This window comes from Mustelus asterias, chromosome 12, assembly GCF_964213995.1.
Source record: "Mustelus asterias chromosome 12, sMusAst1.hap1.1, whole genome shotgun sequence".
NCBI classification, from domain to species: Eukaryota; Metazoa; Chordata; class Chondrichthyes; order Carcharhiniformes; family Triakidae; genus Mustelus; species Mustelus asterias.
The window spans coordinates 100,827,518-100,851,322 of record NC_135812.1 but is presented as its reverse complement, the minus strand read 5'-3'; the positions used below and the strand labels follow the sequence as shown (position 1 = coordinate 100,851,322).

At 45.4% G+C, this 23,805-nt stretch overlaps 1 protein-coding gene across 6 annotated transcripts in view; it reads left to right on the top strand.

Annotated features, from left to right (window-relative positions):
• Nucleotides 1-17,693, top strand: part of LOC144501749 (alpha-N-acetylgalactosaminide alpha-2,6-sialyltransferase 2-like) — an 85,667-nt gene extending 67,974 nt beyond the window's left edge. For 4 of the 6 annotated variants that reach the window (XM_078225735.1, XM_078225734.1, XM_078225731.1 and 1 more), the window contains 7 exons: nt 70-238; nt 2,630-2,807; nt 3,672-3,810; nt 8,288-8,391; nt 10,685-10,768; nt 13,336-13,435; nt 16,135-17,085. In XM_078225735.1, coding sequence (XP_078081861.1) covers nt 70-238; nt 2,630-2,807; nt 3,672-3,810; nt 8,288-8,391; nt 10,685-10,768; nt 13,336-13,435; nt 16,135-16,329 — 969 coding nt within the window. In that variant the 3' untranslated portion in view covers nt 16,330-17,085. Of the gene's footprint in view, nt 1-69; nt 239-2,629; nt 2,808-3,671; nt 3,811-8,287; nt 8,392-10,684; nt 10,769-13,335; nt 13,436-16,134 lie in introns of all 6 variants that reach the window. The other 2 variants (XM_078225730.1, XM_078225732.1) reach the window with 2 other exon arrangements.
• The last annotated feature ends 6,112 nt before the right edge of the window (nt 17,694-23,805 follow it).

Sequence of the window (23,805 nt, the reverse complement as noted above, 5' to 3'; positions counted from 1 at the left end):
AGTGGTGATCTGCACTGAAGTATAAATCGTCTGCTTTATCTTAATTCTGAGCTGTCTTTTACTTGTTAGAAATGTCCTGAAAACCTGAGAGATCGAATGGCAAAAATATCCGAGTACAAAGATGTCTTTCTGAGCATGGTTCCCCTCCTGCAATGGAATAAACATGCCACAGAACAGGAGTATAAAAGACTGAGCAGATATAATGGAGCTCATGGATGGGGTGTAATCAGCTATGAAGGTAAATATTATCTTCTATTAAATTATATCCAATGAAAAATTTGCAAATAATTATTGGAAAAATAGCAACCTCTTAACACACCTGCATTTTGCAGTCACCTAATGCAGAGAAAAATATGTTTTTTGTAAAGATTGCAGGCAGCCTTCCCTCAGTAATAGTCTGGCCGTACCACCTGAGTGCTTGTTTTATATTCTGCTTTCCATTCTGAACGGTGCGGATAATTAAGAGAACAAGATGGCACTGGAACGTGGCGACTTCTTGCAAGCTCGAATTCTATATTTTGCTCTCGTTATGACTGTGACACTACATTCTGCACCCTCCTTTCCTTCTCCATGTACGGTATACTTTGTCTGTATAGTGCGCAAGAAACCACTGTACACTAATACAGTAAAGTTTATTTATTAGTCACAAGTAAGGCTGACAACACTGCAATGATGTTACTGTGAAATTCCCCTAGTCGCCACACCCCGGCGCCTGTTCGGGTCAGTGCACCCTAACCAACGCGTCTTTCTGAATGTGGGAAGGAAACCCACGCAGACACGGGGAGAATAGAAACATAGAAAACATAGAAACCCTACAGTGCAGAAGGAGGCCATTCGGCCCATCGAGTCCGCACCGACTACAATCCCACCCAGGCCCCACCCCCACATATTTTTACCCGCTAATCCCTCTAACCTACGCATCCCAGGACTCCAAGGGACAATTTTTAACCTGGCCAATCAACCTAACCCGCACATCTTTGGACTGTGGGAGGAAACCGGAGCACCCGGAGGAAACCCACGCAGACACGAGGAGAATGTGCAAACTCCACACAGACAGTGACCCGAGCTGGGAATCGAACCCGGGTCCCTGGCGCTGTGAGGCAGCAGTGCTAACCACTGTGCTGCCCAATACATGTGACAATAATAAATCAAATATATTTATTTGCTTTCTAAGTCTAATGGTGTGTGTATCTGTATACATAGTTTTTTATTATTGTCACATGTATTAGGATAGAGTGAGAAGTATTGTTTCTCGTGCGCTATACAGACAAATGGGTGGGATTTTACTGCGTCGCTTGAAAGTGACCAGAAATTCCCACCCGAGATCAACAGATATTTCCGTTGTCCGCACCTCGCCCACTCTGATTCTGTAGCAGGTGGGGTGGTAGAATTCTGGCGAGCATACTGGACATAGAGAAGGAAAGGAGAGGGTGAAGAATGTAGTGTTACAGTAATAGCTAGAGTGTAGAGAAAGATCAACCTAATGCGAGGTAGGTCCATTCAGAAGTCTGATGGCAGTAGGGAAGAAGCTGTTCTTGAGTTGGTTGGTACGTGACCTCAGACTTTTGTATCTTTCTCCCAACGGGAGAAGGTGGAAGAGAGTATTGTCTGGCGTGTATGCCATCCTCAACACCAGTGCCCCACAAGGCTGTGTTCTCAGCCCCCTACTATACTCCTTATACACCTATGACTGTGTGGCCAAATTCCCCTCCAACTCGATTTTCAAGTTTGCTGACGACACCACCCTAGTGGGTCGGATCTCAAACAATGACGAGATGGAGTGCAGGAATGAGATAGAGAATCTGGTGAACTGGTGCGGCAACAATAATCTCTCCCTCAATGTCAACAAAATGGGAGATTGTCATCGACGTCAGGAAGCGTAGTAGAGGACATGCCCCTGTCTACATCAACGGGGACAAAATAGAAATGGTCAAAAGCATCAAGGTTTTAGGTGCCCAGATCGCCAACAACTTGTCCTGCTCCCCTCATGCCGACACTATAATTAGGAAAGCCCACCAACACCTCTACTTTCTCAGAAGACTAAGGAAATTTGCCATGTCAGCTACGACTCTCACCAACATTTACAGATACAGCATAGAAAGCATTCTTTCTGGCTGTATCACAGCTTGGCTCCTGCTCTGCCCAAGACCGCAAGAAACTACAAAAGGTTGTGAATGTAGCCCAATCCATCACTCAAACCAGCCTCCCATCCATTGACTCTGTCTACACTTCCCACTGCCTCGGCAAAGCAGCCAGCATAATTAAGGACCCCACACACCCCGGACATTCTCTCTTCCACCTTCTTCCGTCGGGAAAAAGATACAAAGTCTGACGTCACATACCAACCAGCTCAAGAACAGCTTCTTCCCTGCTGTCATCAGACTTTTGACCTTATATTAAGCTGATCTTTCTCTACACCCTAGCTGTAACCGTAACACTACATTTTGCCCTCCTTTCCTTCTCTATGAACGGTATGCTCTGTCTCGTGTGCAAGAAACAATACTTTTCACTGTATACTAATACATGTGACAATAAAATAAAATCAACGGTCACTCTTTGAGAGATGGTTGCTTTGCTGAAGTGTTGCAGCTAATTGTAACGGTAGAGTCACCGCACTCCTGTTTTACAGACCTGAAGGATGCCCTGAGCTACCTTAACACTTCTGCAAATGCCTTCATGTTTGATGACTGGGAGGAGAGGCCAAATAAAACTTCCAGCTGCATTCGTTGTGCTGTAATTGGAAATGGTGGAATCCTGAACGGTTCTCGGAAGGGTGAAGAAATTGATCAGCATGACTATGTGTTCAGGTACGCATTTATTTCCATCTCAGCTGGGCTCACTTCAATGGAGGGTTGAAACCCAGTGTGCCAATGTGAAAGGAAGAGTCAAAACTCTCTCCGTTTTATCAGTTGGCTCTTAAGGTTGCATATCCAACTCGGGTTAGCACTGCTGCCTCACAGTGCCAGGGACCTAACTCTGTCTGAACTCTCGGTGGTGGAGCTGGAAAGTAGATTAAATTAAACTCCAGTCTTACAGATATGAAGTGTGCATGTTTCTATATTAATTTTATGAAGGGGAGGTAGTGGCGTAGTGGTATGGTCACTGAATTAGTAATCCAGAAGCCCAAGGGAGATGGTGGCTTGCTGGTATTGTCACTGGATTAGTCATCCAGGAACCCACGCTAACACTCTTGGGACCCAGGTTCGAATCCACCATGGGCACATGGTGAAATTTGAATTAAGTATAAAAAAAAGAAAATTGGAAGTCTGATGATCATTGCTGATTGTTGTAAAAACCCATCTGGCTCTCTGATGTCCTTCAGGGAAGGAAATCTGCCATCCATACCTGGTCTAGTCTAGATGTGTCTCCAGCAATGTGGTCTGAAATGTCTGAGCAAGACGCTCAATTCAAGGGCAATTAGGGATGGGTAATAAATGCCGACCCAGCCGGTGACGCCCACATCCCATGAAAGAATGAAAAGGACGATTAGGCAACAATTGGTCAGATCCAACCTAGTTTGAAGAGTGAAAGAAAAAATTAGCTGAGTTAAGTGATGGCAGCTTGTAGTTTGAAAAAGGTAGGAGAGGCCAGGAGAAAATCTAGCGATTAAAATGGCGCATTGTCTACTTGTCCAATGCCTTGTTTATTCTATGTTTTATTTCTAAATACAGAGCAAATGGAGCCATCACTCGAGGATTTGAGAAGGATGTCGGAGCTAGGACATCATTCTATACATTTTCCACAAACACAATGAGGAACTCCCTGGCAGCCTATCACCATTTAGGATACATTGGTTTACCACAATCCACGGTAAGGTGTTCTCCGCAGATCAATTGCCTGAGGCTGATCCACAGCGTGGAACCTTGGTGTCAAAGTTGATTCTGAGATGAGCTTCTGGCCACATCTAAGAACAGAATGTAAATGTCTGGGGTTACGGGAATAGGGCCTGAGTTGGATCGTGGTCGGTGCATACTCGATGGGCTAAATGGCCTCCTCCTGTCGGGATTCTATGGGGAAAAAACCCTCTCGGTTGCAGCCCAGTAATAAAGATATTGCCACTCCAGCTTCTTCACAAACTCACTTTATTCTCTTTTACAACTCCACATACACATGCCCAGTGCCACCTGTATATACTCCAATGAGTACTATTAAACAATTAACATACAAATTAGTTCTAAAGTGGAAGGTTGCAGTTAACCCATTCCTAATGCAGAAGAAAAAGGCATAGGCCATTCAGCCCTTCAAACCCGCTCTGCTATCTAGTGAGAACACAGCTAATCTTCTACCTCAGTGTGATTTTTCTGAATTATCCCTTGATGTTTTTAGTGTGTAGAAATCTATCAATCTTGGTCTAGAAAATACCGAGTGAGCCTCTGCAGCCTTCTGGGACAGAGAATTCCAAACGCTCGCCACCATTTGAGTGAAGAAATTCCTCCTTGTCTCAGTTTTAAATGACCTGCCCCTTGTTTCCGCGCTGTCACTCAGACCGACTATTGCGACCTCTGTAAAGGGCCTGACTCTATCCCTGCTTCAATAGAAATCCGTATCTGTGCCTTTCTTATCTCTGAAGCTTGACTATTCTAATGCGTTCCTAGCTGACCTCCCACACTCTGACCTCCCACATTCTACCCTCCCTAAACTTGAGGTCATCCAGTCTGCTTACTCCTGAAAATCCCATTCACTAATAGCCCCCTGTGCTCACCGACCTACAGTGGCTCCTGGACAAACAGCGCCTTGATTTCTTAAATTCTCATTCTTATTTTCAATCCCTTCCCTATCTCTTTGTGATCTCTACAGCCTGATTTGAGATCTCCCTCACCTCTGATAGCGTAGCACACCATTCCCTCAGTGTCAGCCTGATTGGGTGTTTGAGGCTCCAGGGTGGAACCACAGCCTGAGTTGTCACACCCTGGGTGGGACTTTCCAGCTGCGCTCGCCCCAAATTCCCCTCGTCACCAAAGTCTGGTGCCTATTCGGGTCAATGCACCCCAATGCAAAACCCATCTGGTTCACTAATGTCCTTTAGGGAAGGAAATCTGCCGTCCTTACCTGGTCTGGCCTACATGTGACTCCAGAGCCACAGCAATGTGGTTGACTCTTAAATGCCCTCTGGGATGGGCAATAAATGCTGGCCCAGCGACGCCCACATCCTATGAAAGATTTTTCGCTGGAAAATCCCTGCCCGAGGTCAATGGACCTTTACACGGTCTGTATCCCACAGCTCCGATTCCCGTGGCAAGCGGGACAGAAAAATTTCACCCTCCGTGTCGATGCTAGAGCAGCAACCCATTGATTTGGTTGCAAGAAAATAATTTTGCAGACACGAGGAAAGTCTTCTGAACACAATCGCATAAGGAGAGCAATTAGATTGGGGGAGGCAGTAGCATAGTGGTATTGTCGCTGGACTAGTAATCTAAGGGTTATTTATTAGTCACAAGTAAGGCTTGCATTAACACTGCAATGAAGTTACTGTGAAATTCCCCTCGTCACCAAAGTCTGGTGCCTATTCGGGTCAATGCACCTAACCACGTCTTTCAGAATGTGGGAGGAAACCGGAGCACCCGGAGGAAACCCATGCAGACACGGGGAGAACGTGCAAACTCCACACAGACAGTGACCCAAGCCGGGAATCAAACCCGGGTCCCTGGCGCTATGAAGCAGCAGTGCTAACCACTGTGCTACCGTGCCGCCCCAGGGTAATGTTCTGGGGACCCAGTTTCAAATCCCACCAAGGCAGATGGTGAAATTTGAATTCAATAAAAATCTAGAATTAAAAGTCTACCGATGACCACAAAACCATTGTCAATTGTTTGCAAAACCCATCTGGTTCACTAATGTCCTTTAGGGAAGGAAATCTGCCGTCCTTACCTGGTCTGGCCTACATGTGACTCCAGAGCCACAGCAATGTGGTTGACTCTTAAATGCCCTCTGGGATGGGCAATAAATGCTGGCCCAGCGACGCCCACATCCTATGAAAGATTTTTTAAAAAACTAATGTCGGGACATCATTCCAGCCTGCGCTGGGAATGGGATACAATCTCATGATGCTGAAACAAGATTGGTTTTAGAAATGTGGGATCATATCCAGATCGATCGTTATATTTTGCTACATTACAGTACAAACGTTGAAGGCTTTGATTTTTATCATTCATCTTGTCAATTTGTTTTAAAAAAAGCCTTGAGAACCCCATAATGAACACCATAATGAAGTTCATCAAGTAAGGTAGAATTCTAGAACGCATTTCATGACTTTGGGATGTCCCAAAGAGCTTCACAGCCAGCGGAATGATTTATTCGGGTGCAGTCATTGTTGCAATGTAGGAAACATAGCAGCAAATGTATACACAGCAAGATCCAAACAGAATGACAACATGAAACTCAGATAACCTGGTTAATGTTGGCCAGGACACTAGGTGATTTTCCCTGCTCTAGTTCAAGATTGTACCAAGGGATATTTTCTATCTAACTGCAAGAGCAGAAAGGATCTTGGTTTAATGTCTCATCTGAAAGGTGGCACCTCCAGCAGTGTGACACTCCCTCAGTATTGCACTAGAGCCTGGTACTGGATTTCATGCTCCATGGTATATAAAGCACAAAGATTTCCGTTCCCTAATTATGTTTGTTAAAGTTAAGAATCAAGTTACAGATTGGGGTTGAAATAGGAATTTTTCATCCTCGTTTCGTATGGACCGGTGATAACTCTGATTGTCATGAGTAAGACAAACTAGCCGTGGGGTGGCACAGTGGTTAGCACTGCTACCCCACAATGCCAGGGACCCGGGTTAAATTCCGGCCTCAGGTCACTGTCTGTGTGGAGTTAGCACGTTTTCCCCATGGGTTTCCTCCGGGTGCTCCGGTTTCCTCCCACAGTCCAAAGATGTGCGGGTTAGGTTGATTGGCCATGCTAAATTGACCCTAGTGTCAAGGGGATTAGCAAGGTAAATGAGGGTTATGGGAATAGGGTTTGGGTGCGATTGTGGTCGGTCCAAACCCAATGGGCTGAATGGCCTCTTGCTGCACTGTAGGGATTCTAGGTGAGGGCTGTGAATGGGTGAAGGTAGACAACACCTCGAGAACCAGACTCTAGGTTTAATATCGGCTGGAATACAAGAGACGCAAAGATAAACTGACTAAAAGTTGGATCATGTGAATATTTTTCTTTTGGAGATTAATCCAGTTAGAATGGATGACACCAATGTTACTGCAATAGTCAAAGGGGAGCACGGTGGCACAGTGGTTAACATTGCTGCCTCACAGTGCCAGGGACCCAGGTTCGATTGCAGCCTTGGGTGACTGTGTGGAGTTGATTTGATTTATTATTGACGCATGTACAATGAAAAATATTGTTTCTTGTGCGCTATATAGACAAAGCATACCGTTCATAGAGAAGGAAAGAGTGCAGAATATAGTATTACAGTCTTAGCTAGGGTGTAGAGAAAGCTTAAGGCAAGGTAGGTCCATTCAAAAGTCTGATGGCAGCAGGGAAGAAGCTATTCTTGAGTCGGTTGGCGCGTGACCTCAGACTTTTGTATCTTTTTCCCGACGGAAGAAGATGGAAGAGAGAATGTCCGGGTTGCGTGCGGTCCTTGATTACGCTGGCTGCTTTTCCGAGGCAGCCGGAAGTGTAGAAAATGTAAATGGATGGGAGGTTGGTTTGAGTGATGGAACTGGGCTTCATTCATGACCCTTTGTCGTTTCTTGCGGAGGGTCTGCGTGTTCTCCCCGTGTCCTCCGGGTGCTCCAGTTTCCGCCCACAGTCTGAAAAGACGTGCAGGTTCGGTGCATTGGCCCTGCTAAATTCTTCCTGGACAGGCACCAGAGTGTGGCGACTAGGGGATTTTCACAGTAACTTCATTGCAGTGTTAACGTAAGCCTACTTGTGACGCTAATAAGTAAACTTTAAAAGGAGAGTTTATGAAATGTAAATCACTTCATCTCAATATGCTGCAATGGCAATATTAGGGGGAAATTAGAACCAGGTAGAGTTGACAAAGTAGTTACTCACTTATGCTATCTTGAAAAATGATGAAGTATACTTGATATGAATTTGTGTTCCAAGAAATAAATACTTTGTTCTGCTGTGCAAGTAGAATACAGATCGAGGATCAATATTTACCACCCCTGTCAACGACAAGAATTAGTTGTAATGTGAACACTGCTTATCTCCTGTAAACTAGGAGTGGCTGTATTAGTGATTTGTCACTACAAACTCCGATCTATTAGTAATTGAACCAACTCTGCTTCATTTTCTGCATAACTCTTTTTATATTTTTTCCCTTTTGCGAAGGAGACGAGGTACATTTTTCTCCCAGACCATAACCGAGATTACTACCTGGCAAAAGCCTCCATAACACACACGCCCATAAGGAAGGGATCTGACAAATCCAACAAGTAAGTTTCTGTTGTGTTTTATATATTTTTCTCTCTCCGCTGGCTCATGCATCACTTGGGTCAGATAACTACTCCTACTGCAATTCGAGAAAGAAACATTGCTTTCTTAGCTAAATAATATCTGAGTTTTATATAATGCGCTGATCCTCCAAACGTGACTGAACTGTCTTAAGTTCGTAAGATATAGGAGCAGAATTAGGCTATTCGGCCCATCGAGTCCGCTCCACCATTCGATCATGGCTGATATGCTCCTCCTCTCCAATTTCTTGCCTCCTCCCCATAACCCTTCACCCCATTACCAATTAAAAATCTGTCTAACTCCTCCTTAAATTTACTCACTGTCCCAGCATCCACTGCACTTTGGGGGAGCGAATCCCACAGATTCACAACCCTTTGGGAGAAGTAGTTTCTCCTCAACTCTGTTTTAAATTTGCTACCTCTTATCCTAAGACTATGACCTCTCGTCCTAGAATGTCCCACCAGCGGAAGCATCCACTCCATGACTTCTTTATCCATATCTTTTATCATCTTGAATACCTCAATTTAATCTCCCCTCATTCTTCTAAATTCCAGAAAGTATAGGCCTAAACTGTTCAATTTCTCATAGAATCATAGAACCCTACAGTGCAGGAGGAGGCCATTTGGCCCATCGAGTCTGCACCGACCACAATCCCACTCAGACCCTTTCCCCGTGCATTTACACTAGCTGGTCCCCCTGACCTAACCCGCACATCTTTGGACTGTGGGAGGAAACCGGAGCACCCGGAGGAAACCCACGCAGACGTGGGGAGAACGTGCAAACTCCACACAGACAGTGACCCAAGCCGGGAATCGAACCCGGGACCCTGGCGCTGTGAGGCAGCAGTGCCAACCACTGTACCACCGTGCTACCCTCTTTTCATACGACAAACCCCTCAACTCTAGAATCAATCTAGTGAACCTCCTCTGAACTGCCTCCAATGCCACTACATCTTTCCTCAAATAAGGGGAGCAAAACTGTGCACAGTACTCCAGGTGCGGCCTCACCAATGCCTTGTATAGTTGCAACAATACTTCCTTATCTTTCTATTCTATTCCTTTAGCTATAGATGCCAACATTCCATTTGCTTTCTTTATTATCTGCTGTACCTGCATGCTAGGCCTTGAATAGTTTGGATAAATTCAATTTCTGTTGTGGGGCCAAGCCCCATGGGGACCTGGATCTACCCAAGAACAATCTAATCACTTATTATTATCTTATCTACCTTGAACAAGTCATTGTTAAATCTACAAACATATAAATGGTAATTGACTGCATGAATCATAGAATCCCTACAGTTCAGAAGGAGGCTGTTTGGCCCATCGAGTCTGCATCGACTCTCCAACAGAGCATCTTACCCAGGTCCACCCCCGTAACCCCTCACATTTACCCCGCTAATCCCCCAAACCTACACATCTTTGGATGCTAAAGGGCAATTTAGCATAGCCAATCCGCCTAAGCTGCACATCTTTGGACTGTGGGAGGGAACTGGAGCACCCGGAGGAAACCCACGCAGACACGGGGAGAACGTGCAGACAGTCACCCGAGGCTGGAATTGAACCCGGGTTAATTGGCCATGCTAAATTGCCCCTTCACCCTTTGTGTCAGGGGACGAGCAGGGTAAATACGTGGGGTTATGGGAAATGGGGCATGGGTGGGATTGTTCTTGGCGCAGGATCGATGGGCCGGCTGCCCTTCTCCTGCACTGTAAGGATTTTATGATTCTATTCTATGAATTGTTTTCCCCACGCATCTAATCCTGTTTAATCATAGAGGTTTACAACATGGAAACAGGCCCTTCGGCCCAACTTGTCCATGCTGCCCAGTTTTTAACCACTAAGCTAGTCCTAATTGCCCGCATTTGGCCCATATCCCTCTATACCCATCTTACCCATGTAACTGTCTAAACGCTTTTTAAAAGACTGCACTCTTATTGGTCCATCAGTGGTAATAACGTCTATTAATGTTTATCACTGATGAAGGAGCAGCGCTCTGAAAGCTCGTGATTCCAAATAGACCTGTTGGACTTTAACCTGGTGTTGTGAGACTTCTTACCATGATTCAGTATCTTCAGTAGTGGGGTGCGGGGCGGTGGTAGTTGGGGGGTGTGGGTGCGGGGAGTGTGGGTGTGGGTGGGGTATGGGTGCGGGGCGGTGGGTGGGGTATGGGGATGCATGAGAATTGTTTTCGCATTGGAGGCAGGGAGAAATTTGAAACTGAATTTATTGGGTGGCGATCTAACGGTAATGACTCTGATATCTTTGTGTGTCTTAGGCCACCAACGTTCTTTGGAGAAAACACTGGACCTGAGAAATTCAAGATGTATCACCCTGACTTCATTCGATATGTTCGAAATAGGTAAAAGGAGATTTTTAATTTTGCCTTGCCTGCGGCACGGTAGCACAGTGGTTAGCACTGCTGCTTCACAGCTCCAGGGTCCCGGGTTCGATTCCCGGCTTGGGTCACTATCTGTGTGGAGTTTGCACATTCTCCTCGTGTCTGCGTGGGTTTCCTCCGGGTGCTCCGGTTTCCTCCCACAGTCCAAAGATGTGCGGGTTAGGTTGATTGGCCAGGTTAAAAATTGCTCCTTAGAATCCTGAGATGCGTAGGTTAGAGGGATTAGTGGGTAAATATGTGGGGGTAGGGCCTGGGTGGGATTGTGGTCGGTGCAGACTTGATGGGCCGAATGGCCTCCTTCTGTACTGTAGGGTTTCTATGATTTCTAACGGGGGTGGGGGGGAGAGATGAGTGAGGTGTTTGAGAAGGTATTGACAACTAATTGTTGCATTTATACTTGTAAAAAAATAACCAAGCTTGCAAATTTTTCCACGGAAGATGCACACATTCTGGTCGAGTGAGTTCAATGTGCCAGGGCTCCCTTCGAACTTGGTGCTTTATCTCGCTTTGTTTACTTGGCTAAAAGACCATTTGTGAATGCCAACTTCTCCGTGACCTTTCACCCACTGTCGAACTCCATTTTGACCTCCTCTGGTCTGGAAATGCACTGAAAGACGTCAGTAGTTTAGGATTTAGCGTGACACCAAATATGCTAAACAAAGCAGCAGTGTTAAGAGTGAAGCCAACCTAAAAATAAACATGCAAACCAGCTGCACCTGACCTTTGAACTTCTGGCGACGAATCAACTTTCAGGCTTCCTGTTTCATGGAATCATAGAATCCCTATAGTGCAGAAGGAGGCCATTCAGCCCATCGAGCCTGCACTGACAACAACCCCACCAAGCCCTATCCCCCGTAACCCCACATATTTATCCTGCTAATCCCCCTGATACGGAGGGACAGCTTAGCATGGCCAATCAACCTAACCGGCACATTTTTGGACTGTGGGAGGAAACTGGAGCACCCGGAGGAAACCCACGCAGACGCAGGGAGAACTCCACACAGACAGTGACCCAAGGCCGGAATTGAACCGGATCCCTGGCACTATGAGGCAGCAGTGCTAGCCACCGTGCCACCCCAAGATTTTTATACTCCAAAAATAATCTAAGATATTGAATGTTTATGTATCAAAAGAACCCTTTATTTTTCAATACCTAACTGAATGATAATTTTGCCTTATTGTTGATAAATGTTAAGTACAGTTTAAAAAAAAATACATCACTCCACAATGTCCTCAGCTACACCACCAAAAATACCCACTGCTCACTGCATGGTTTGTGAAGTTCTTGGGGAAATCGTGTTTAACTAACTAACCTGTTTTTGGAAGAGGTAGCAGAGAGGGTTGATGAAGGTCAAGGTTGATGTGTGCGTGATCTTTTAGAAGGCATTCGATGCTGTGCCACACAATAGAGGAATGTTACAGCTCATGAAATAAAAGGGACGGTAGCAGGCGTGGATACAAAATTGGCTGAATAATAGGCAGTGGAGAGTAGCAGTCAATGGATATTTTTTGAGTTGGTGAAATGTTGGTGCTGGTGCTCCCCAGGGGTCAGTATTGGGACCCTTGCTTTTGCTGATATATAAACGAGCTAGATCTTAGTGTGCAGGGTACAGTTTCAAAGTTTGGCTTGAAACTCCGAAGTATTGTAAAATGTGAGGAAGACGGAGTAGAACTTCGAAAGGACATTGACAAGTTGACCGAGTGGGCAGATAAGTGGCAGATGAAGTGGAGAAGTGCAAGGTGATGCATTTTGGGAGAAAGAACATGGAGAGACAATATAAAATATATAAAGAGTAAAATTCTAAAAGGGGTGCAGGAATGGAGGGAGCTGGGTGTATATGAGCATGGATCATTGAAGGTGGCAGGGCAGGTGGAGAGAGAAATTAATAAAGCATATAGCATCCTGGGCTTCATTAATAGGGCCATAGGGTACAAGAGCAAGGAGGTTGTGCTGAACTTGTAAAGGCACCAAACCTCAGCTGGAATATTGTGTCCAGTTCTGGGTGTCACACTACAGGAAGGGTATGAACACATTGGAGAGGGGGCAGAAGAGGTTTACAGGAATGGTTCCAGGGAATGGAATCTTCAGTTATGAGGATGGATCGGTGAAGTTGGGACTATTCTCCTTGGAGAGAAGAAGGTTAAGATGATAGAAATGCTCAAAATCATGAGGGGGGCTGGACAGAGTAGATGGGGAGAAACTGTTCCCGCTTGTAAAAGGATTAAGAATGAGAGGGCACAGATTTAAAGTGATTTGCAAAAGAAGCAAGTATGATGCGAGAGAAATATTTTTCACACGGCGAGTGGTAGGGGTCGGGAATGCACTGCCTGGAAACGTGGTGGAGGCAGGTTCAATCGAAGCATTCGAGCGGGCATTAGATGATTATTTGAACAGAGACAATGTTCAGGGGAACGGGAAGGGGAATGGCACTAAGTTAAAATGCCCGTTTGGAGAGCCAGTGCAGAAATGATGGGCCGAAAGGCCTCCTCCTGTGCCGTAACAATCCTGTGATTCTTTATCTCCACAGGTTCCTATGGTCAAACATTTTGAAAACCTCGGGCCGGAATATGTATCGCCCATCCACTGGCGCAACAATGCTCTTTGCTGCTATCCATTCCTGTGACGAGGTGAGAATTCTTTTTATTTGCAATGCTGCCCACCCTTGTCCCACTGCCCCTGGTTGAGCCAATTGTTCAATTCAATTCTGCAGAATAATTGGTGAAACCGGCAGAGTAGTTCAGAAAAATGTGCTACCAGCTGTGGTTTGATTGTCAGAATGTAACAGCTCAAACACGGTGGCACAGTAGGGCGGCACAGTGGTTGGCACCGCTGCCTCACAGTGCCAAGGACGCAGGTTCAAATCTGGCCTCGGGTCACTGTCTGCGTGGAGTTTGCACATTCTCCCCATGTCGGCGTGGGTTTCCTCCGGGCGCTCCGGTTTCCTCCCACAGTCCAAAGATGTGCGGGTTGGGATGATTGGCCAGGATAAATTGCCCCTGAATGTCTGGGGGATTAGGTGGGTAAATATTACGGGGATAAGACGGGACCTGGGTGGGATTGTTGCTGGTGCAGGCGTGATGGGCCAAATGACCACATCCTGCACTGTAGATTCTATGATTAGCTTCTGTTTCCCTCCCTGCACCCACCTCCACCCGTCCCACTACAAACAAGAATTTTCCAAGCTTGCTGTCTCTGTTTTTAATTGTACCAATTCTTTCAGTTCTCCCACTGTTTATGCAGTTAGAGTAAGAAGTCTCACAATACCAGGTTAAAGTCCCACAGGTTTATTTGGAGTCACGAACTTTCGGAGCGCCACTCCTTCCTCAGGTGAGTCTTCTCCCTCCACTCACCCAATGAGGAAGCAGCGCTCCGAAAGCTCATGATTCCAAATAAACCTGCTGGACTTTAACCTGGTATTGTGACGCTCCTGACTGTGCCCACCCCAGTCCAACGCCGGTGTCTCCACATTATATTCAGCTTAATTATTTCACTGAGCGTATCTGCCGGGTAACTCCGTTTAGCCAGCCCAGTTCAGCACTTCAGCAACCTCGGATATCCTGTCAGCCAAGTCCTGTTAGCGAGAGAGTTCTAGGATTTTGACCCAGCGACAGTGAAGGGACGGCGACATAATTCCAAGTCAGGATGGCACATGACCTGGGAGGCAACTTGCAAGTGGTGTTTCTCCCATGCATCTGCCGCCCTTTCTTCATCTGGATGGTACAGGTCACAGGTTTGAAAGGCGCTGTTAAAGGAACCTTGGTGAGTTTCTGCTGTGTATCTTGTTGATGGTGCACACTGCTGCCACTGTGCATTGTTGGTTGGCTGGTTGGGGGCGGGAGGGGAGGGGGTGCGGTGAGGGGCAGGTAGGAGTAAATGTATAAGGTGGTGGGTGACGTACAGATCATGAAGACTGCTTTGTCCTGGATGGTGTCAAGATTCTTGTGTTGTTGGAGCTGCACTCATTCAGGCAAGTGGGGAGTATTCCATCTCGCTCCTAACTTGTTCCTTTGTAGATGGTGGACAGGCTTTGGGGGAGTCAGGAGGTGAGTTACTCATTGCAGAATTCCTAGCCTTTGACCTGCTTTGGTAGCCACAGTCCAATTCCGTTTCTGGTCAAAGATGATGATTTTTAAAAAAATGTCAGTGTGACAGGAGGATAAGTTACCAGAGGGGTTGTCAAAAAAACCAGACAGGTGATGAGGAGAATTGTTTAAGCAGTGAGCTATCAGTTGGAATTCATTGCCTGAAAGCATGTAGAAGCAAATTCAACCTTCCAGGGGATTTGGATAAAAAGGTGATGGGAATTTGGATCAATGTGTATTGATGTAATACCAGCACCTGAGTTGAATCAAATCAGTGATAAAAGTTAATAGATGTTATTGCCACTGGACCAATAAGAGTGCAGGATGATGGATAAATACCCAGTTTCGGAAGGTGAGCAGGTTTTGGATGCATGTATGTTTGGAAGCAGGGCAGTGAAACATCTTTGATAAGATGGCGGAGATAATTACTGAATTAGCCAATGACGTCACGGCCTACAAAGTTTGATGTACAACAGTCCCTAAGCACCAATGGACAAGTGAAAGAACAGGGATTCATGCCCCATGTCTGGAGAGGAGGAGGGGATGGTTGCAGAAGCTTCTGACTGTATCCAGCTGTCTCTCCCTGCTTGTAGCCACACCTACCAGGGGATCTGATGTCATGGTGTGTCATGGCTCCTGTGTCTTGCACCATCCTCGCCCACACAGGTCAACATCAGCTCTGTGATGTCCATTATCCAACTAGGCCGAGTTGAATCCTATTTCTACAGCCCCCTGCCCTTTGCCTTCTAGCGGAGATCTTTGTAACTTATAGCTTTGTTACAGTCAGCAGCTGCTGCTGTTAATTGTCAGAGATACCCCAAGGTAGAGTTAGTAAATTGGGATCTACTTTATTCCTTCATATCCTCAGTTTCACACTCGGGTTAGAGTTAAGTTTATTTATTAGTGTCACAAGTAGGCTTACATTAACACTGCAATGAAATTACTGTGAAAATCCCCTAGTCGCCACACTCTGGCGCCTGTTCAGGTACACTGAGGGAGAATTTAGCATAGCCAATACCATGCTCGTCTTTCAGACTGTGGGAGGAAACTGGAGCACCCGGAGGAAACCCACGCAGACACGGGGAGAATGTGCAAACTCCACACAGACGGTGACCCAAGCCAGGAATCAAACCCGGGTCCCTGGCGCTGTGAGGCAGCAGTGATAACCACTGTGCTGCCCAGGGATGTGTGTGTTTCTGCATGGTTCATTGTTTAAATTTTTTTCCTGTTCTATTCACTTCCAGGTTAATGCTTATGGATTTATCACAGAAAACTATGCAAAATATTCCGATCATTATTTTGACCGAGGCTATCATAGATTGGTCTTTTATTCAAATCATGACTTCAGATTGGAAATGAAGCTGTGGAAGAAGTTGCACAATTATGGGATCATTAAACTCTACACCAGAGACGAGAATGCAAGCACGATACAGAGATGAACTTGAATCTGAGTGAAATATGGGTATCTGGTTCAGAAGAATTAAAAGTGCCTTTTCTATAGCCTTGTTACTTTCTCTGGGCTTTGAATACTCTGGGTGGGTTATTTTGTGTCCCGTCACCTCTGCCCCTCGGGACTGAGAGACTGATCTGAAATTGGAGACTGGAAGCATCATCGGAGCCCTTTTACTGAACTGAGATGGTGCTGAAGGTTCTCCTTGCTGCTAGTGGGGTGGAGGGGGGGGACACAGTGATGGAGAGGGGCGATGGGGGGGGTAGAACAGGGAACATGATGGTGAAGGGGACACTGATGGAAAGGGGTGAGGGAGACACATGGTGGAGGGGGTCACAATGATGGAGAGGGGCAATGAGGACAGTAGAGGGACAGCAGTGATGGAGCATGGGAACATGTCATCAGATTCCAGAGAATGAAACCATCTGTCTGAAACAGTTCGAGGAAGAATGCAAGAATTGGGTGTATGTTTGCACCATTTTTGCTGATCTAAAGCTTTCTGAACTCTTTATTGTCTATAATTTCAAAATGGTTGGTGCCTCAAGTGCCTGGTAACCCCTCATGTAAACTCGTTCCTAATGTCTTCTGGAATGTTCCAAATGTGAATGTACTAAAAGTCTCTTTGTGTATGTACTTTTGTAAGAATGAATTTATAATGTATTTAATATTGTAGCTGTGTGGTTATGACCACCAATGTTATAACGAGAACTGACAACTGAAGGGAATAAACCAAACATGAGCATGATATGCCCCCCCCGCAACTGCTTATTATTACTGGTGGGTGCTCTGATGATAGATCCCACTGCTGTGCTATGAGGAGCAACGGACCAGTGCTCATCTACTGTAATGCTTGCTGTTTTGGGGGATTTGGCAGCCCAGGTTGACCTTGGCGGATGCTTTTCCAGGCAGGTCCAGAGACACTCCTGATCATTCTAACTCCACAATGATTATTGACTTCCTCTGTTGAGGAGAGAGGTTTCTTCCTCTCTGCCATTTGCTTCAACTGGGCAACATCTACACTGCACACATCCCTGCCTGGTTTATCCCTTGACTGTATCTGGTCAGTCAATGGCCCAGGGCAGTGGAAGGCCCCAGTAAACATGGTAATGGAGCATTCACATGCCAGTAAGTGATGCACAGGGTTCAATCTACACCTGCCTTGTTTCCACTGGGCGAGTGGAGTTACAATTCATCCTCCGCCCATCGTCTCCTACCTGCTGGAGTGATCTTTTCATCTGCAACTTCTCCTGCCTTTCAGAGTGTCTTCAATTGTACAACATTGTAACCTGTTTATTGAACTCTGTATTTTGGGGTCTATTTTCTGGGTCATGATTATAAATTTATTTTATGTGGTTTGTGCACATGTTCTTGGAAAGGGGGTAAATTTTCTACATTCAGATTAGATATACGAGTTAGAATTCAATATTTTTCCACTTATTGGATGGTGGCAACACCAGCCACTTTCAGCTTGTATTGTAGGAGTAAAAATGAGGGTAATGCCCCTCACCGCTCTGCCTTAACCATGTGCCTTCATTCAAGGGAAAGCACTGTCATTGCACAATGCACAATGGTTTGAATTGTTGTTTGTGCTAAAGTTGCCTTTGCTCAGTCAGGTTGCTAATATTAACCACAATCTGTTTGCCAAATTGCTTGGTAAAACCTGATGGCTTCGCTGAACCAAACCAATACTTTGCTTCACAGAAATCATAGAATCCCTACAGTGCAGAAGGAGACCATCTGGCCCATCGAGTCTGCACTGACCACAATCCCACCCAGGCCCGATCCCCATAGCACCACTTATTTACCCTGTTAACCCCCTGACACTAAGGGGCAATTTATCATGGCCAATCCACCTAACCTGCACGCCTTTGGACTGTGGAAGGAAACCGGAGCGCCCGGAGGAAACCCACGCAGACACGGGGAGAACTTGCAAGCTCCACACAGACGGTGACCCGAGGCCAGATTTGAACCCGGGCCCTTGGCGCGGTGAGGCAACAATGCTAACCATGTGCTGTCCCATGCTTCTGTTTATTGTTCTTTTTACCGCTGAGGGATCCAATAACACGACTGTGTTTGATTTTATGTCGGGGCCTCTATTTAGTTCTCGCTTAGCCAAGGGAGAAAAAAACTTCTCAATGAATTTGAGGAGCAGTTGAGAAGGAAAAGTGAGCAATTTTTTTCAATAAATAGAGGAAAATCAGTATCTCTCCTCTCCCAGTTGGGATTGCTGCCTATTCCCAGGGATTGGGAATCTCCCCCTATTAGGAAATTGGAAGATATGGTAGGAACATAGAGGGTATTTGATCCATCGAGCCTGCTTCATTATTTGATTAGATCATGGTTGATCATCTGCCTTAATAACACTTCCCCTGCACAATACCCATGTCCCTTGATGTTATTTAGTCTTCGTTCATCGAGTGATTTCTGTCTGGAACATGCTCAATGATTGAGCTTCCACAGCCCTCTGGGGTAGCGAATTCCAAAGTTTCACAACCCTCTGACTGAAGAGGTTTCTCCTCATCTCAGTCTTTAAATGGCCGACCCCTTATCGTGAGTTGATGTACCCTGGTTTGAGGGAAGCATCAGGGCACTTGCTGACACAATCTCCTCTACCAATTGTGTAGGGCATTGGTGAGGCCACACCTGGAGTATTGTGTGCAGTTTTGGTGTCCTTATCTGAGGAAGGATGTCCTAGCTATTGAGGGCGTACAGCGAAGGTTTACCAGGCTGATTCCTGGGATGGCAGGTCTGTCATATGAGGAGAGACTAAGTCAGTTAGGATTATATTCACTGGAGTTTAGAAGAGTGAGGGGATCTCCTAGAAACTTATAAAATTCTAACACACAGCGTAGATTCAGAAAGAATGTTCCCAATGGTGGGGGAGTCCAGAACTAGGGGTCATAGTTTGAGGATAAGGGGTAAACTGATAGAACTGAGGTGAGGAGAAATTTCTTTACCCAGAGGGTGGTGAATGTGTGGAATTCACTACCACAAAATGTAGTTGATGCCAAAATGTCTGATTTCAAGAAGAAATTAGATATAGCTCTTGGGGCTAAAGGGATCAAGGGATGGGAGGAAGGGGGGGATCAGGATATTGAATTCGATGATCAAGATGAATGGCGGAGCAGGCTCAAAGGGCCGAATGGCCTATTCCTGCTTCTAGTTTCTATGTTTGTACTGGATATTGGACTTTGGACTTTATGATTTGACTTCAAGCTTTGACACATTTGGGTGCCTTAGCTGAGATTGAAGCAATGCCCCCCTCCCCCACCGCCACTCCCCCCCACCCCCCAATTATGAACCCTCTTGAAATCAAGTGCCTTTGTTGCCAAATGTGAAAGCCTACCATGTGGTGTCCTTTTAACGAGATGTAGAACAAATAATCAAATTGTACCATGTTAACTGATTCTTCTGCCATACTGTATATGTTTTTATTGGTTACCAACATTCTACAATTGTATGACCATCTCTGCTTGCAACTATAATTCGATAATTCAACCTTGGCTCTGCAAAGACCAGTTGTCAGCACGAGAGGTCATTACCCCAGAACACACAAACGGACCAGAATTATTCAACGTAGTTGGTTGAAACACGGGCATTGGGAATTCCCTGAAACGAAGCCATTGTTATTCACTTATTCTCAGGCTTTGCTCTGAAGTTGAGTGCAGGGTTTAGTGTGGCATTGATGATTTATAAAGGTTATCCATGCTGCTTAATAATCAATCCGTTGAAAAATGTGAAGTGGACATCTTTTCAATGATGTATAATAATAACCAGAAGTCTGTGGAACTTCAGTAAGATAAAATTGTAAGAATCTCTGTTGTTTCAAAATGCACACTGGAGTTTCCTTCTGATGTAAATATTATAGAGATGCATTGACTGTGTAGAGATTTATTTTTGTCTTGGTTCAAATGTAGTTTCTGATCAATAAATTTCAAGTTATTCTAAAAGTTGATAGCTTTTCACCTGACAAGTGCCAATTTATGCCATGTCCTAGAGTGTACTTTTTGTAACTCTGACCTTTCTGTTACACAGGGTTGTGCCAGTTGTTTTCTGTTCTTGCCAGTTCTCCGTCAAAATAGAAGTTTAAGCGGCATTAGGTTTCCTGACGAACTTTATCCCAAAATGTTTCCTCCTTTGCATTTGCTCTGCACCTCGCTTTGAGATGCAGACACCACATAACCAAAAATAAAAGGAAGAAGGCTTAATCATAGAACCCCTGCAGTAAACAGAGGCCATTTGGTTCATCAAGTCTGAACTGACGACAATCCCATCCAGGCCCTGTTCCCGTAATCCCACTTATTTACACATCGGGAAAAACATACAAAGGTCTGAGGTCACGTACCAACCGACTCAAGAACCGTTTCTTCCCTGCTGCTGTCAGACTTTTGAATGGACCTACCTTGCATTAAGTTGATCTTCCTCTACACCCTAGCTATGACTGTAACACTACATTCTGCACTCTTTTCTTCCCTTCTCTATGAAGGGTATGCTTTGTATAGCGTGCAATAAACAATACTTTTCACTGTATACTAATACATGTGACAATAATAAATCAAATCAAATCAATCAGAGGAAAGGATTCCTGGGAGCACTACAAGGTGCAACGTGGAATTCAGCTGAAGGATTCAGCTTGAGCCATTAACCCAATGCAACAGGGACCCGGGTTCGATTCCCGACTTGGGTCACTGTTTGTGTGGAGTTTGCACGCTCTCCCCGTGTCTATGTGGGTTTCCTCCAGGTGCTCCAGTTTCCTCCCACAATCCGAAAAACTGCTGGTTAGCTGCATTGGCCGTGCTAAATTCTCCGTCAGTGTACCCGAAGAGGCGCTGGAGTGTGGCGACTAGGGGATTCTCGCAGTAACTTCATTGCAGTGTTAATGTGTCACTGCGCGTGACAACAAATGCTTAACCAAAAGCAGTTTATGCTTGGGAGTTGATTTTGTTTAATGCTAAGAGCGTCCAATACATTAATGTGTGTGAAGGAGAGTTTTGAATCCAGTTCACTGTTTGGATTTAATGCGCTGTGTGTTTGTGATTATCACCTTGTGCGTTCCATCGTGAGCCCTTTCCTGACCCTTTGCTGTGTTTTTAAGTTGTTAAAATACAACAGCAGCCTGTACAATCTCCTGGCCTGGGCTTTGATCAGATTTAATACTTTTCGAAAACCAGGAATTATTCTCCTATGAGCAGTGAAGGGTAAAGTTAAAGTTAAGGTTTATTTATTAGTGTCACAAGTGGGCTTACATTAACACTTCTCCACTCCAGCTCTCCTTTCTGCCCCTCCATCCCCCTTTCAGGGCAATTGCCACATTCCTCGGGCAGTCCTTTAACTATCTGTACCTCGGTTGTGCCATTCCCGCATTCCGATCACTTAATGGACACTTTTGGCACCCTCTCAGTTTTCTGTATCCTCATTTACATTCCCTCCCATTCCATTCCCCCCCCCCTCTGCTGATTCTCTTTGCTCTCAGCCCTGATGAAGGGTCATCTAGACTCAAGAAATTTGCTCTATTCTCTCCCCACAGATGCTGTCAGACCTGCTGAGATTTTATAGCATTTTTTGTTTTTGTTAATCACCCAGCCCCTACAGCCCTGTGCTGTAACGAATTCATGATGTGGAGATGCCGGCGTTGGACTGGGGTAAGCACAGTAAGAAGTCTCACAACACCTGTTGGACTTTAACCTGGTATTGTGAGACTTCTTACTGTAATGAATTCCACAGATTCACCATCCTTTGAGGGAGGAATTTCTTCCCTCTTCATCTGTGTCTGAAACGGGTGACCCCCTTTACTCTGAGATTATGTCCTCTGGTCCTAGTCTCTCCCACAAGGGGAAACAACCTCTCAGTACCTACCCTGTCAACACCCCCCATGGCAGAACTTCCCCGTCCCGTCCACCACGGGAAACCGAGCGGACGGGACAGAATAATTCAGCTGACCATGCAAATGTCCACTGACCTCGGGCAGGACTTTCTGGTCTCGAGACGAGTGGGCCCAGGAAATGGGTGGGATTCTCTGACCACACTCGCCTCAAAACCGGAGAATCCTGTCCAAGGTCAATGGACCTTTGCATGGTTGGCCCCCCCTCCACCCCCCCGCCACTGCACCCCACCCGCTACAATTCTCCGTGGGAGAATTCCGGCCAATGTCTCAATGAGGTTTCCTCTCATTCCTCTAAACTCCAGTGAATAAAGGCCCAACCTTCTCAATGAGTGGAATCAGCTTGCCTCAGGATCTCTGCGTTGGTGACCTTGTCCTGTCAAAAGATTCTGAGATTCTGCCTGAAACAGCGAAGGTATCATAGTGCAGAAGGAGGCCATTTGGCCAATCGGATATGCACTGACCACAATCTCATCCAGGCCCTATTCCTGTAACCCTACATACTGACCCTGCTAATCCCCTGACACTAAGGGTCAATTTAGCATGGCCAATCCACCTAACCCACAAATCTTTGGAAGGTAGGAACTGTTCAGCCTTTCTCCTGCCTAGCATATGATGTTGTCTGGGTGTCATTGCTGGAGAGGAGTGTGCTGAGGTGTTCTCAGTCAGGTTGCTGTTGTCCCTTATGCTGATAAGGTTACATTCAAAGCAGGTGGGGAGGGGGCTAGTATGAAACATAGACCTAAATGGCCTGCTTCTGAGCCGTACGTTCAATGTCATTCTATGTTTCCTGTGCATCCAATGTCATTCTATGTTTCCAGGATGGTAACTCTAGTTCTTCTTGAATAACAAAAGAAATCTCAATATGAATAACAAGGTATGTTGATGAGTACATCAGAAACTTTGGAAAAGTACAATGCAAATTGTAGGAGCTGTTCTCGTAACTGACTCCACAAAATGTCCTCAGTCTCTGGACTATTCAACTGTATCATTGATTTGAGGTGAAAATTACCCAGTTTGTAGGAAAATAATTTTATAAGAATTTTTTAATAATTCCATCTTTTCCTTTTTACAGCTTGTTTATCTTTATTTTAACTTCTATCTTAATTCAATCATAATCTATCAATTCATTCATTATCCATCAATTCAATCATAATCCATTACTTCGCAATCTGGAATTATAAATCCAAAGTGAGGGAATTTAGTGCTTTTAACTTCCTGGTTTGCTGTCTGTGAAAATACTTCAATGTGATTGGCTGCTTACCCAGCTTTCTGATATCTTTTCAGAGGGAACCTGGAGATGCCCTTTTTTTAAAATTTAGATTTAGATTTGATTTATTATTGTCACATGTATTGTCACATGGATACAGTGAAATGTATTGTTTCTTGTGTGCTATACAGACCGTTCATAGAGTACACAGGGGAGAAGGAAAGGAGAGGGTGCAGAATGTAGTGTTACAGTCATAGCTAGGGTGTAGAAAAGAGTTAGAGTACAGTTTTAAAAGCTTGGAACGAGAGTAAAAGATAGAATTAGACGTTATGTTGGGGACAGCTTGGAAGAGGTTGCCTCGTTCCGACGCCATC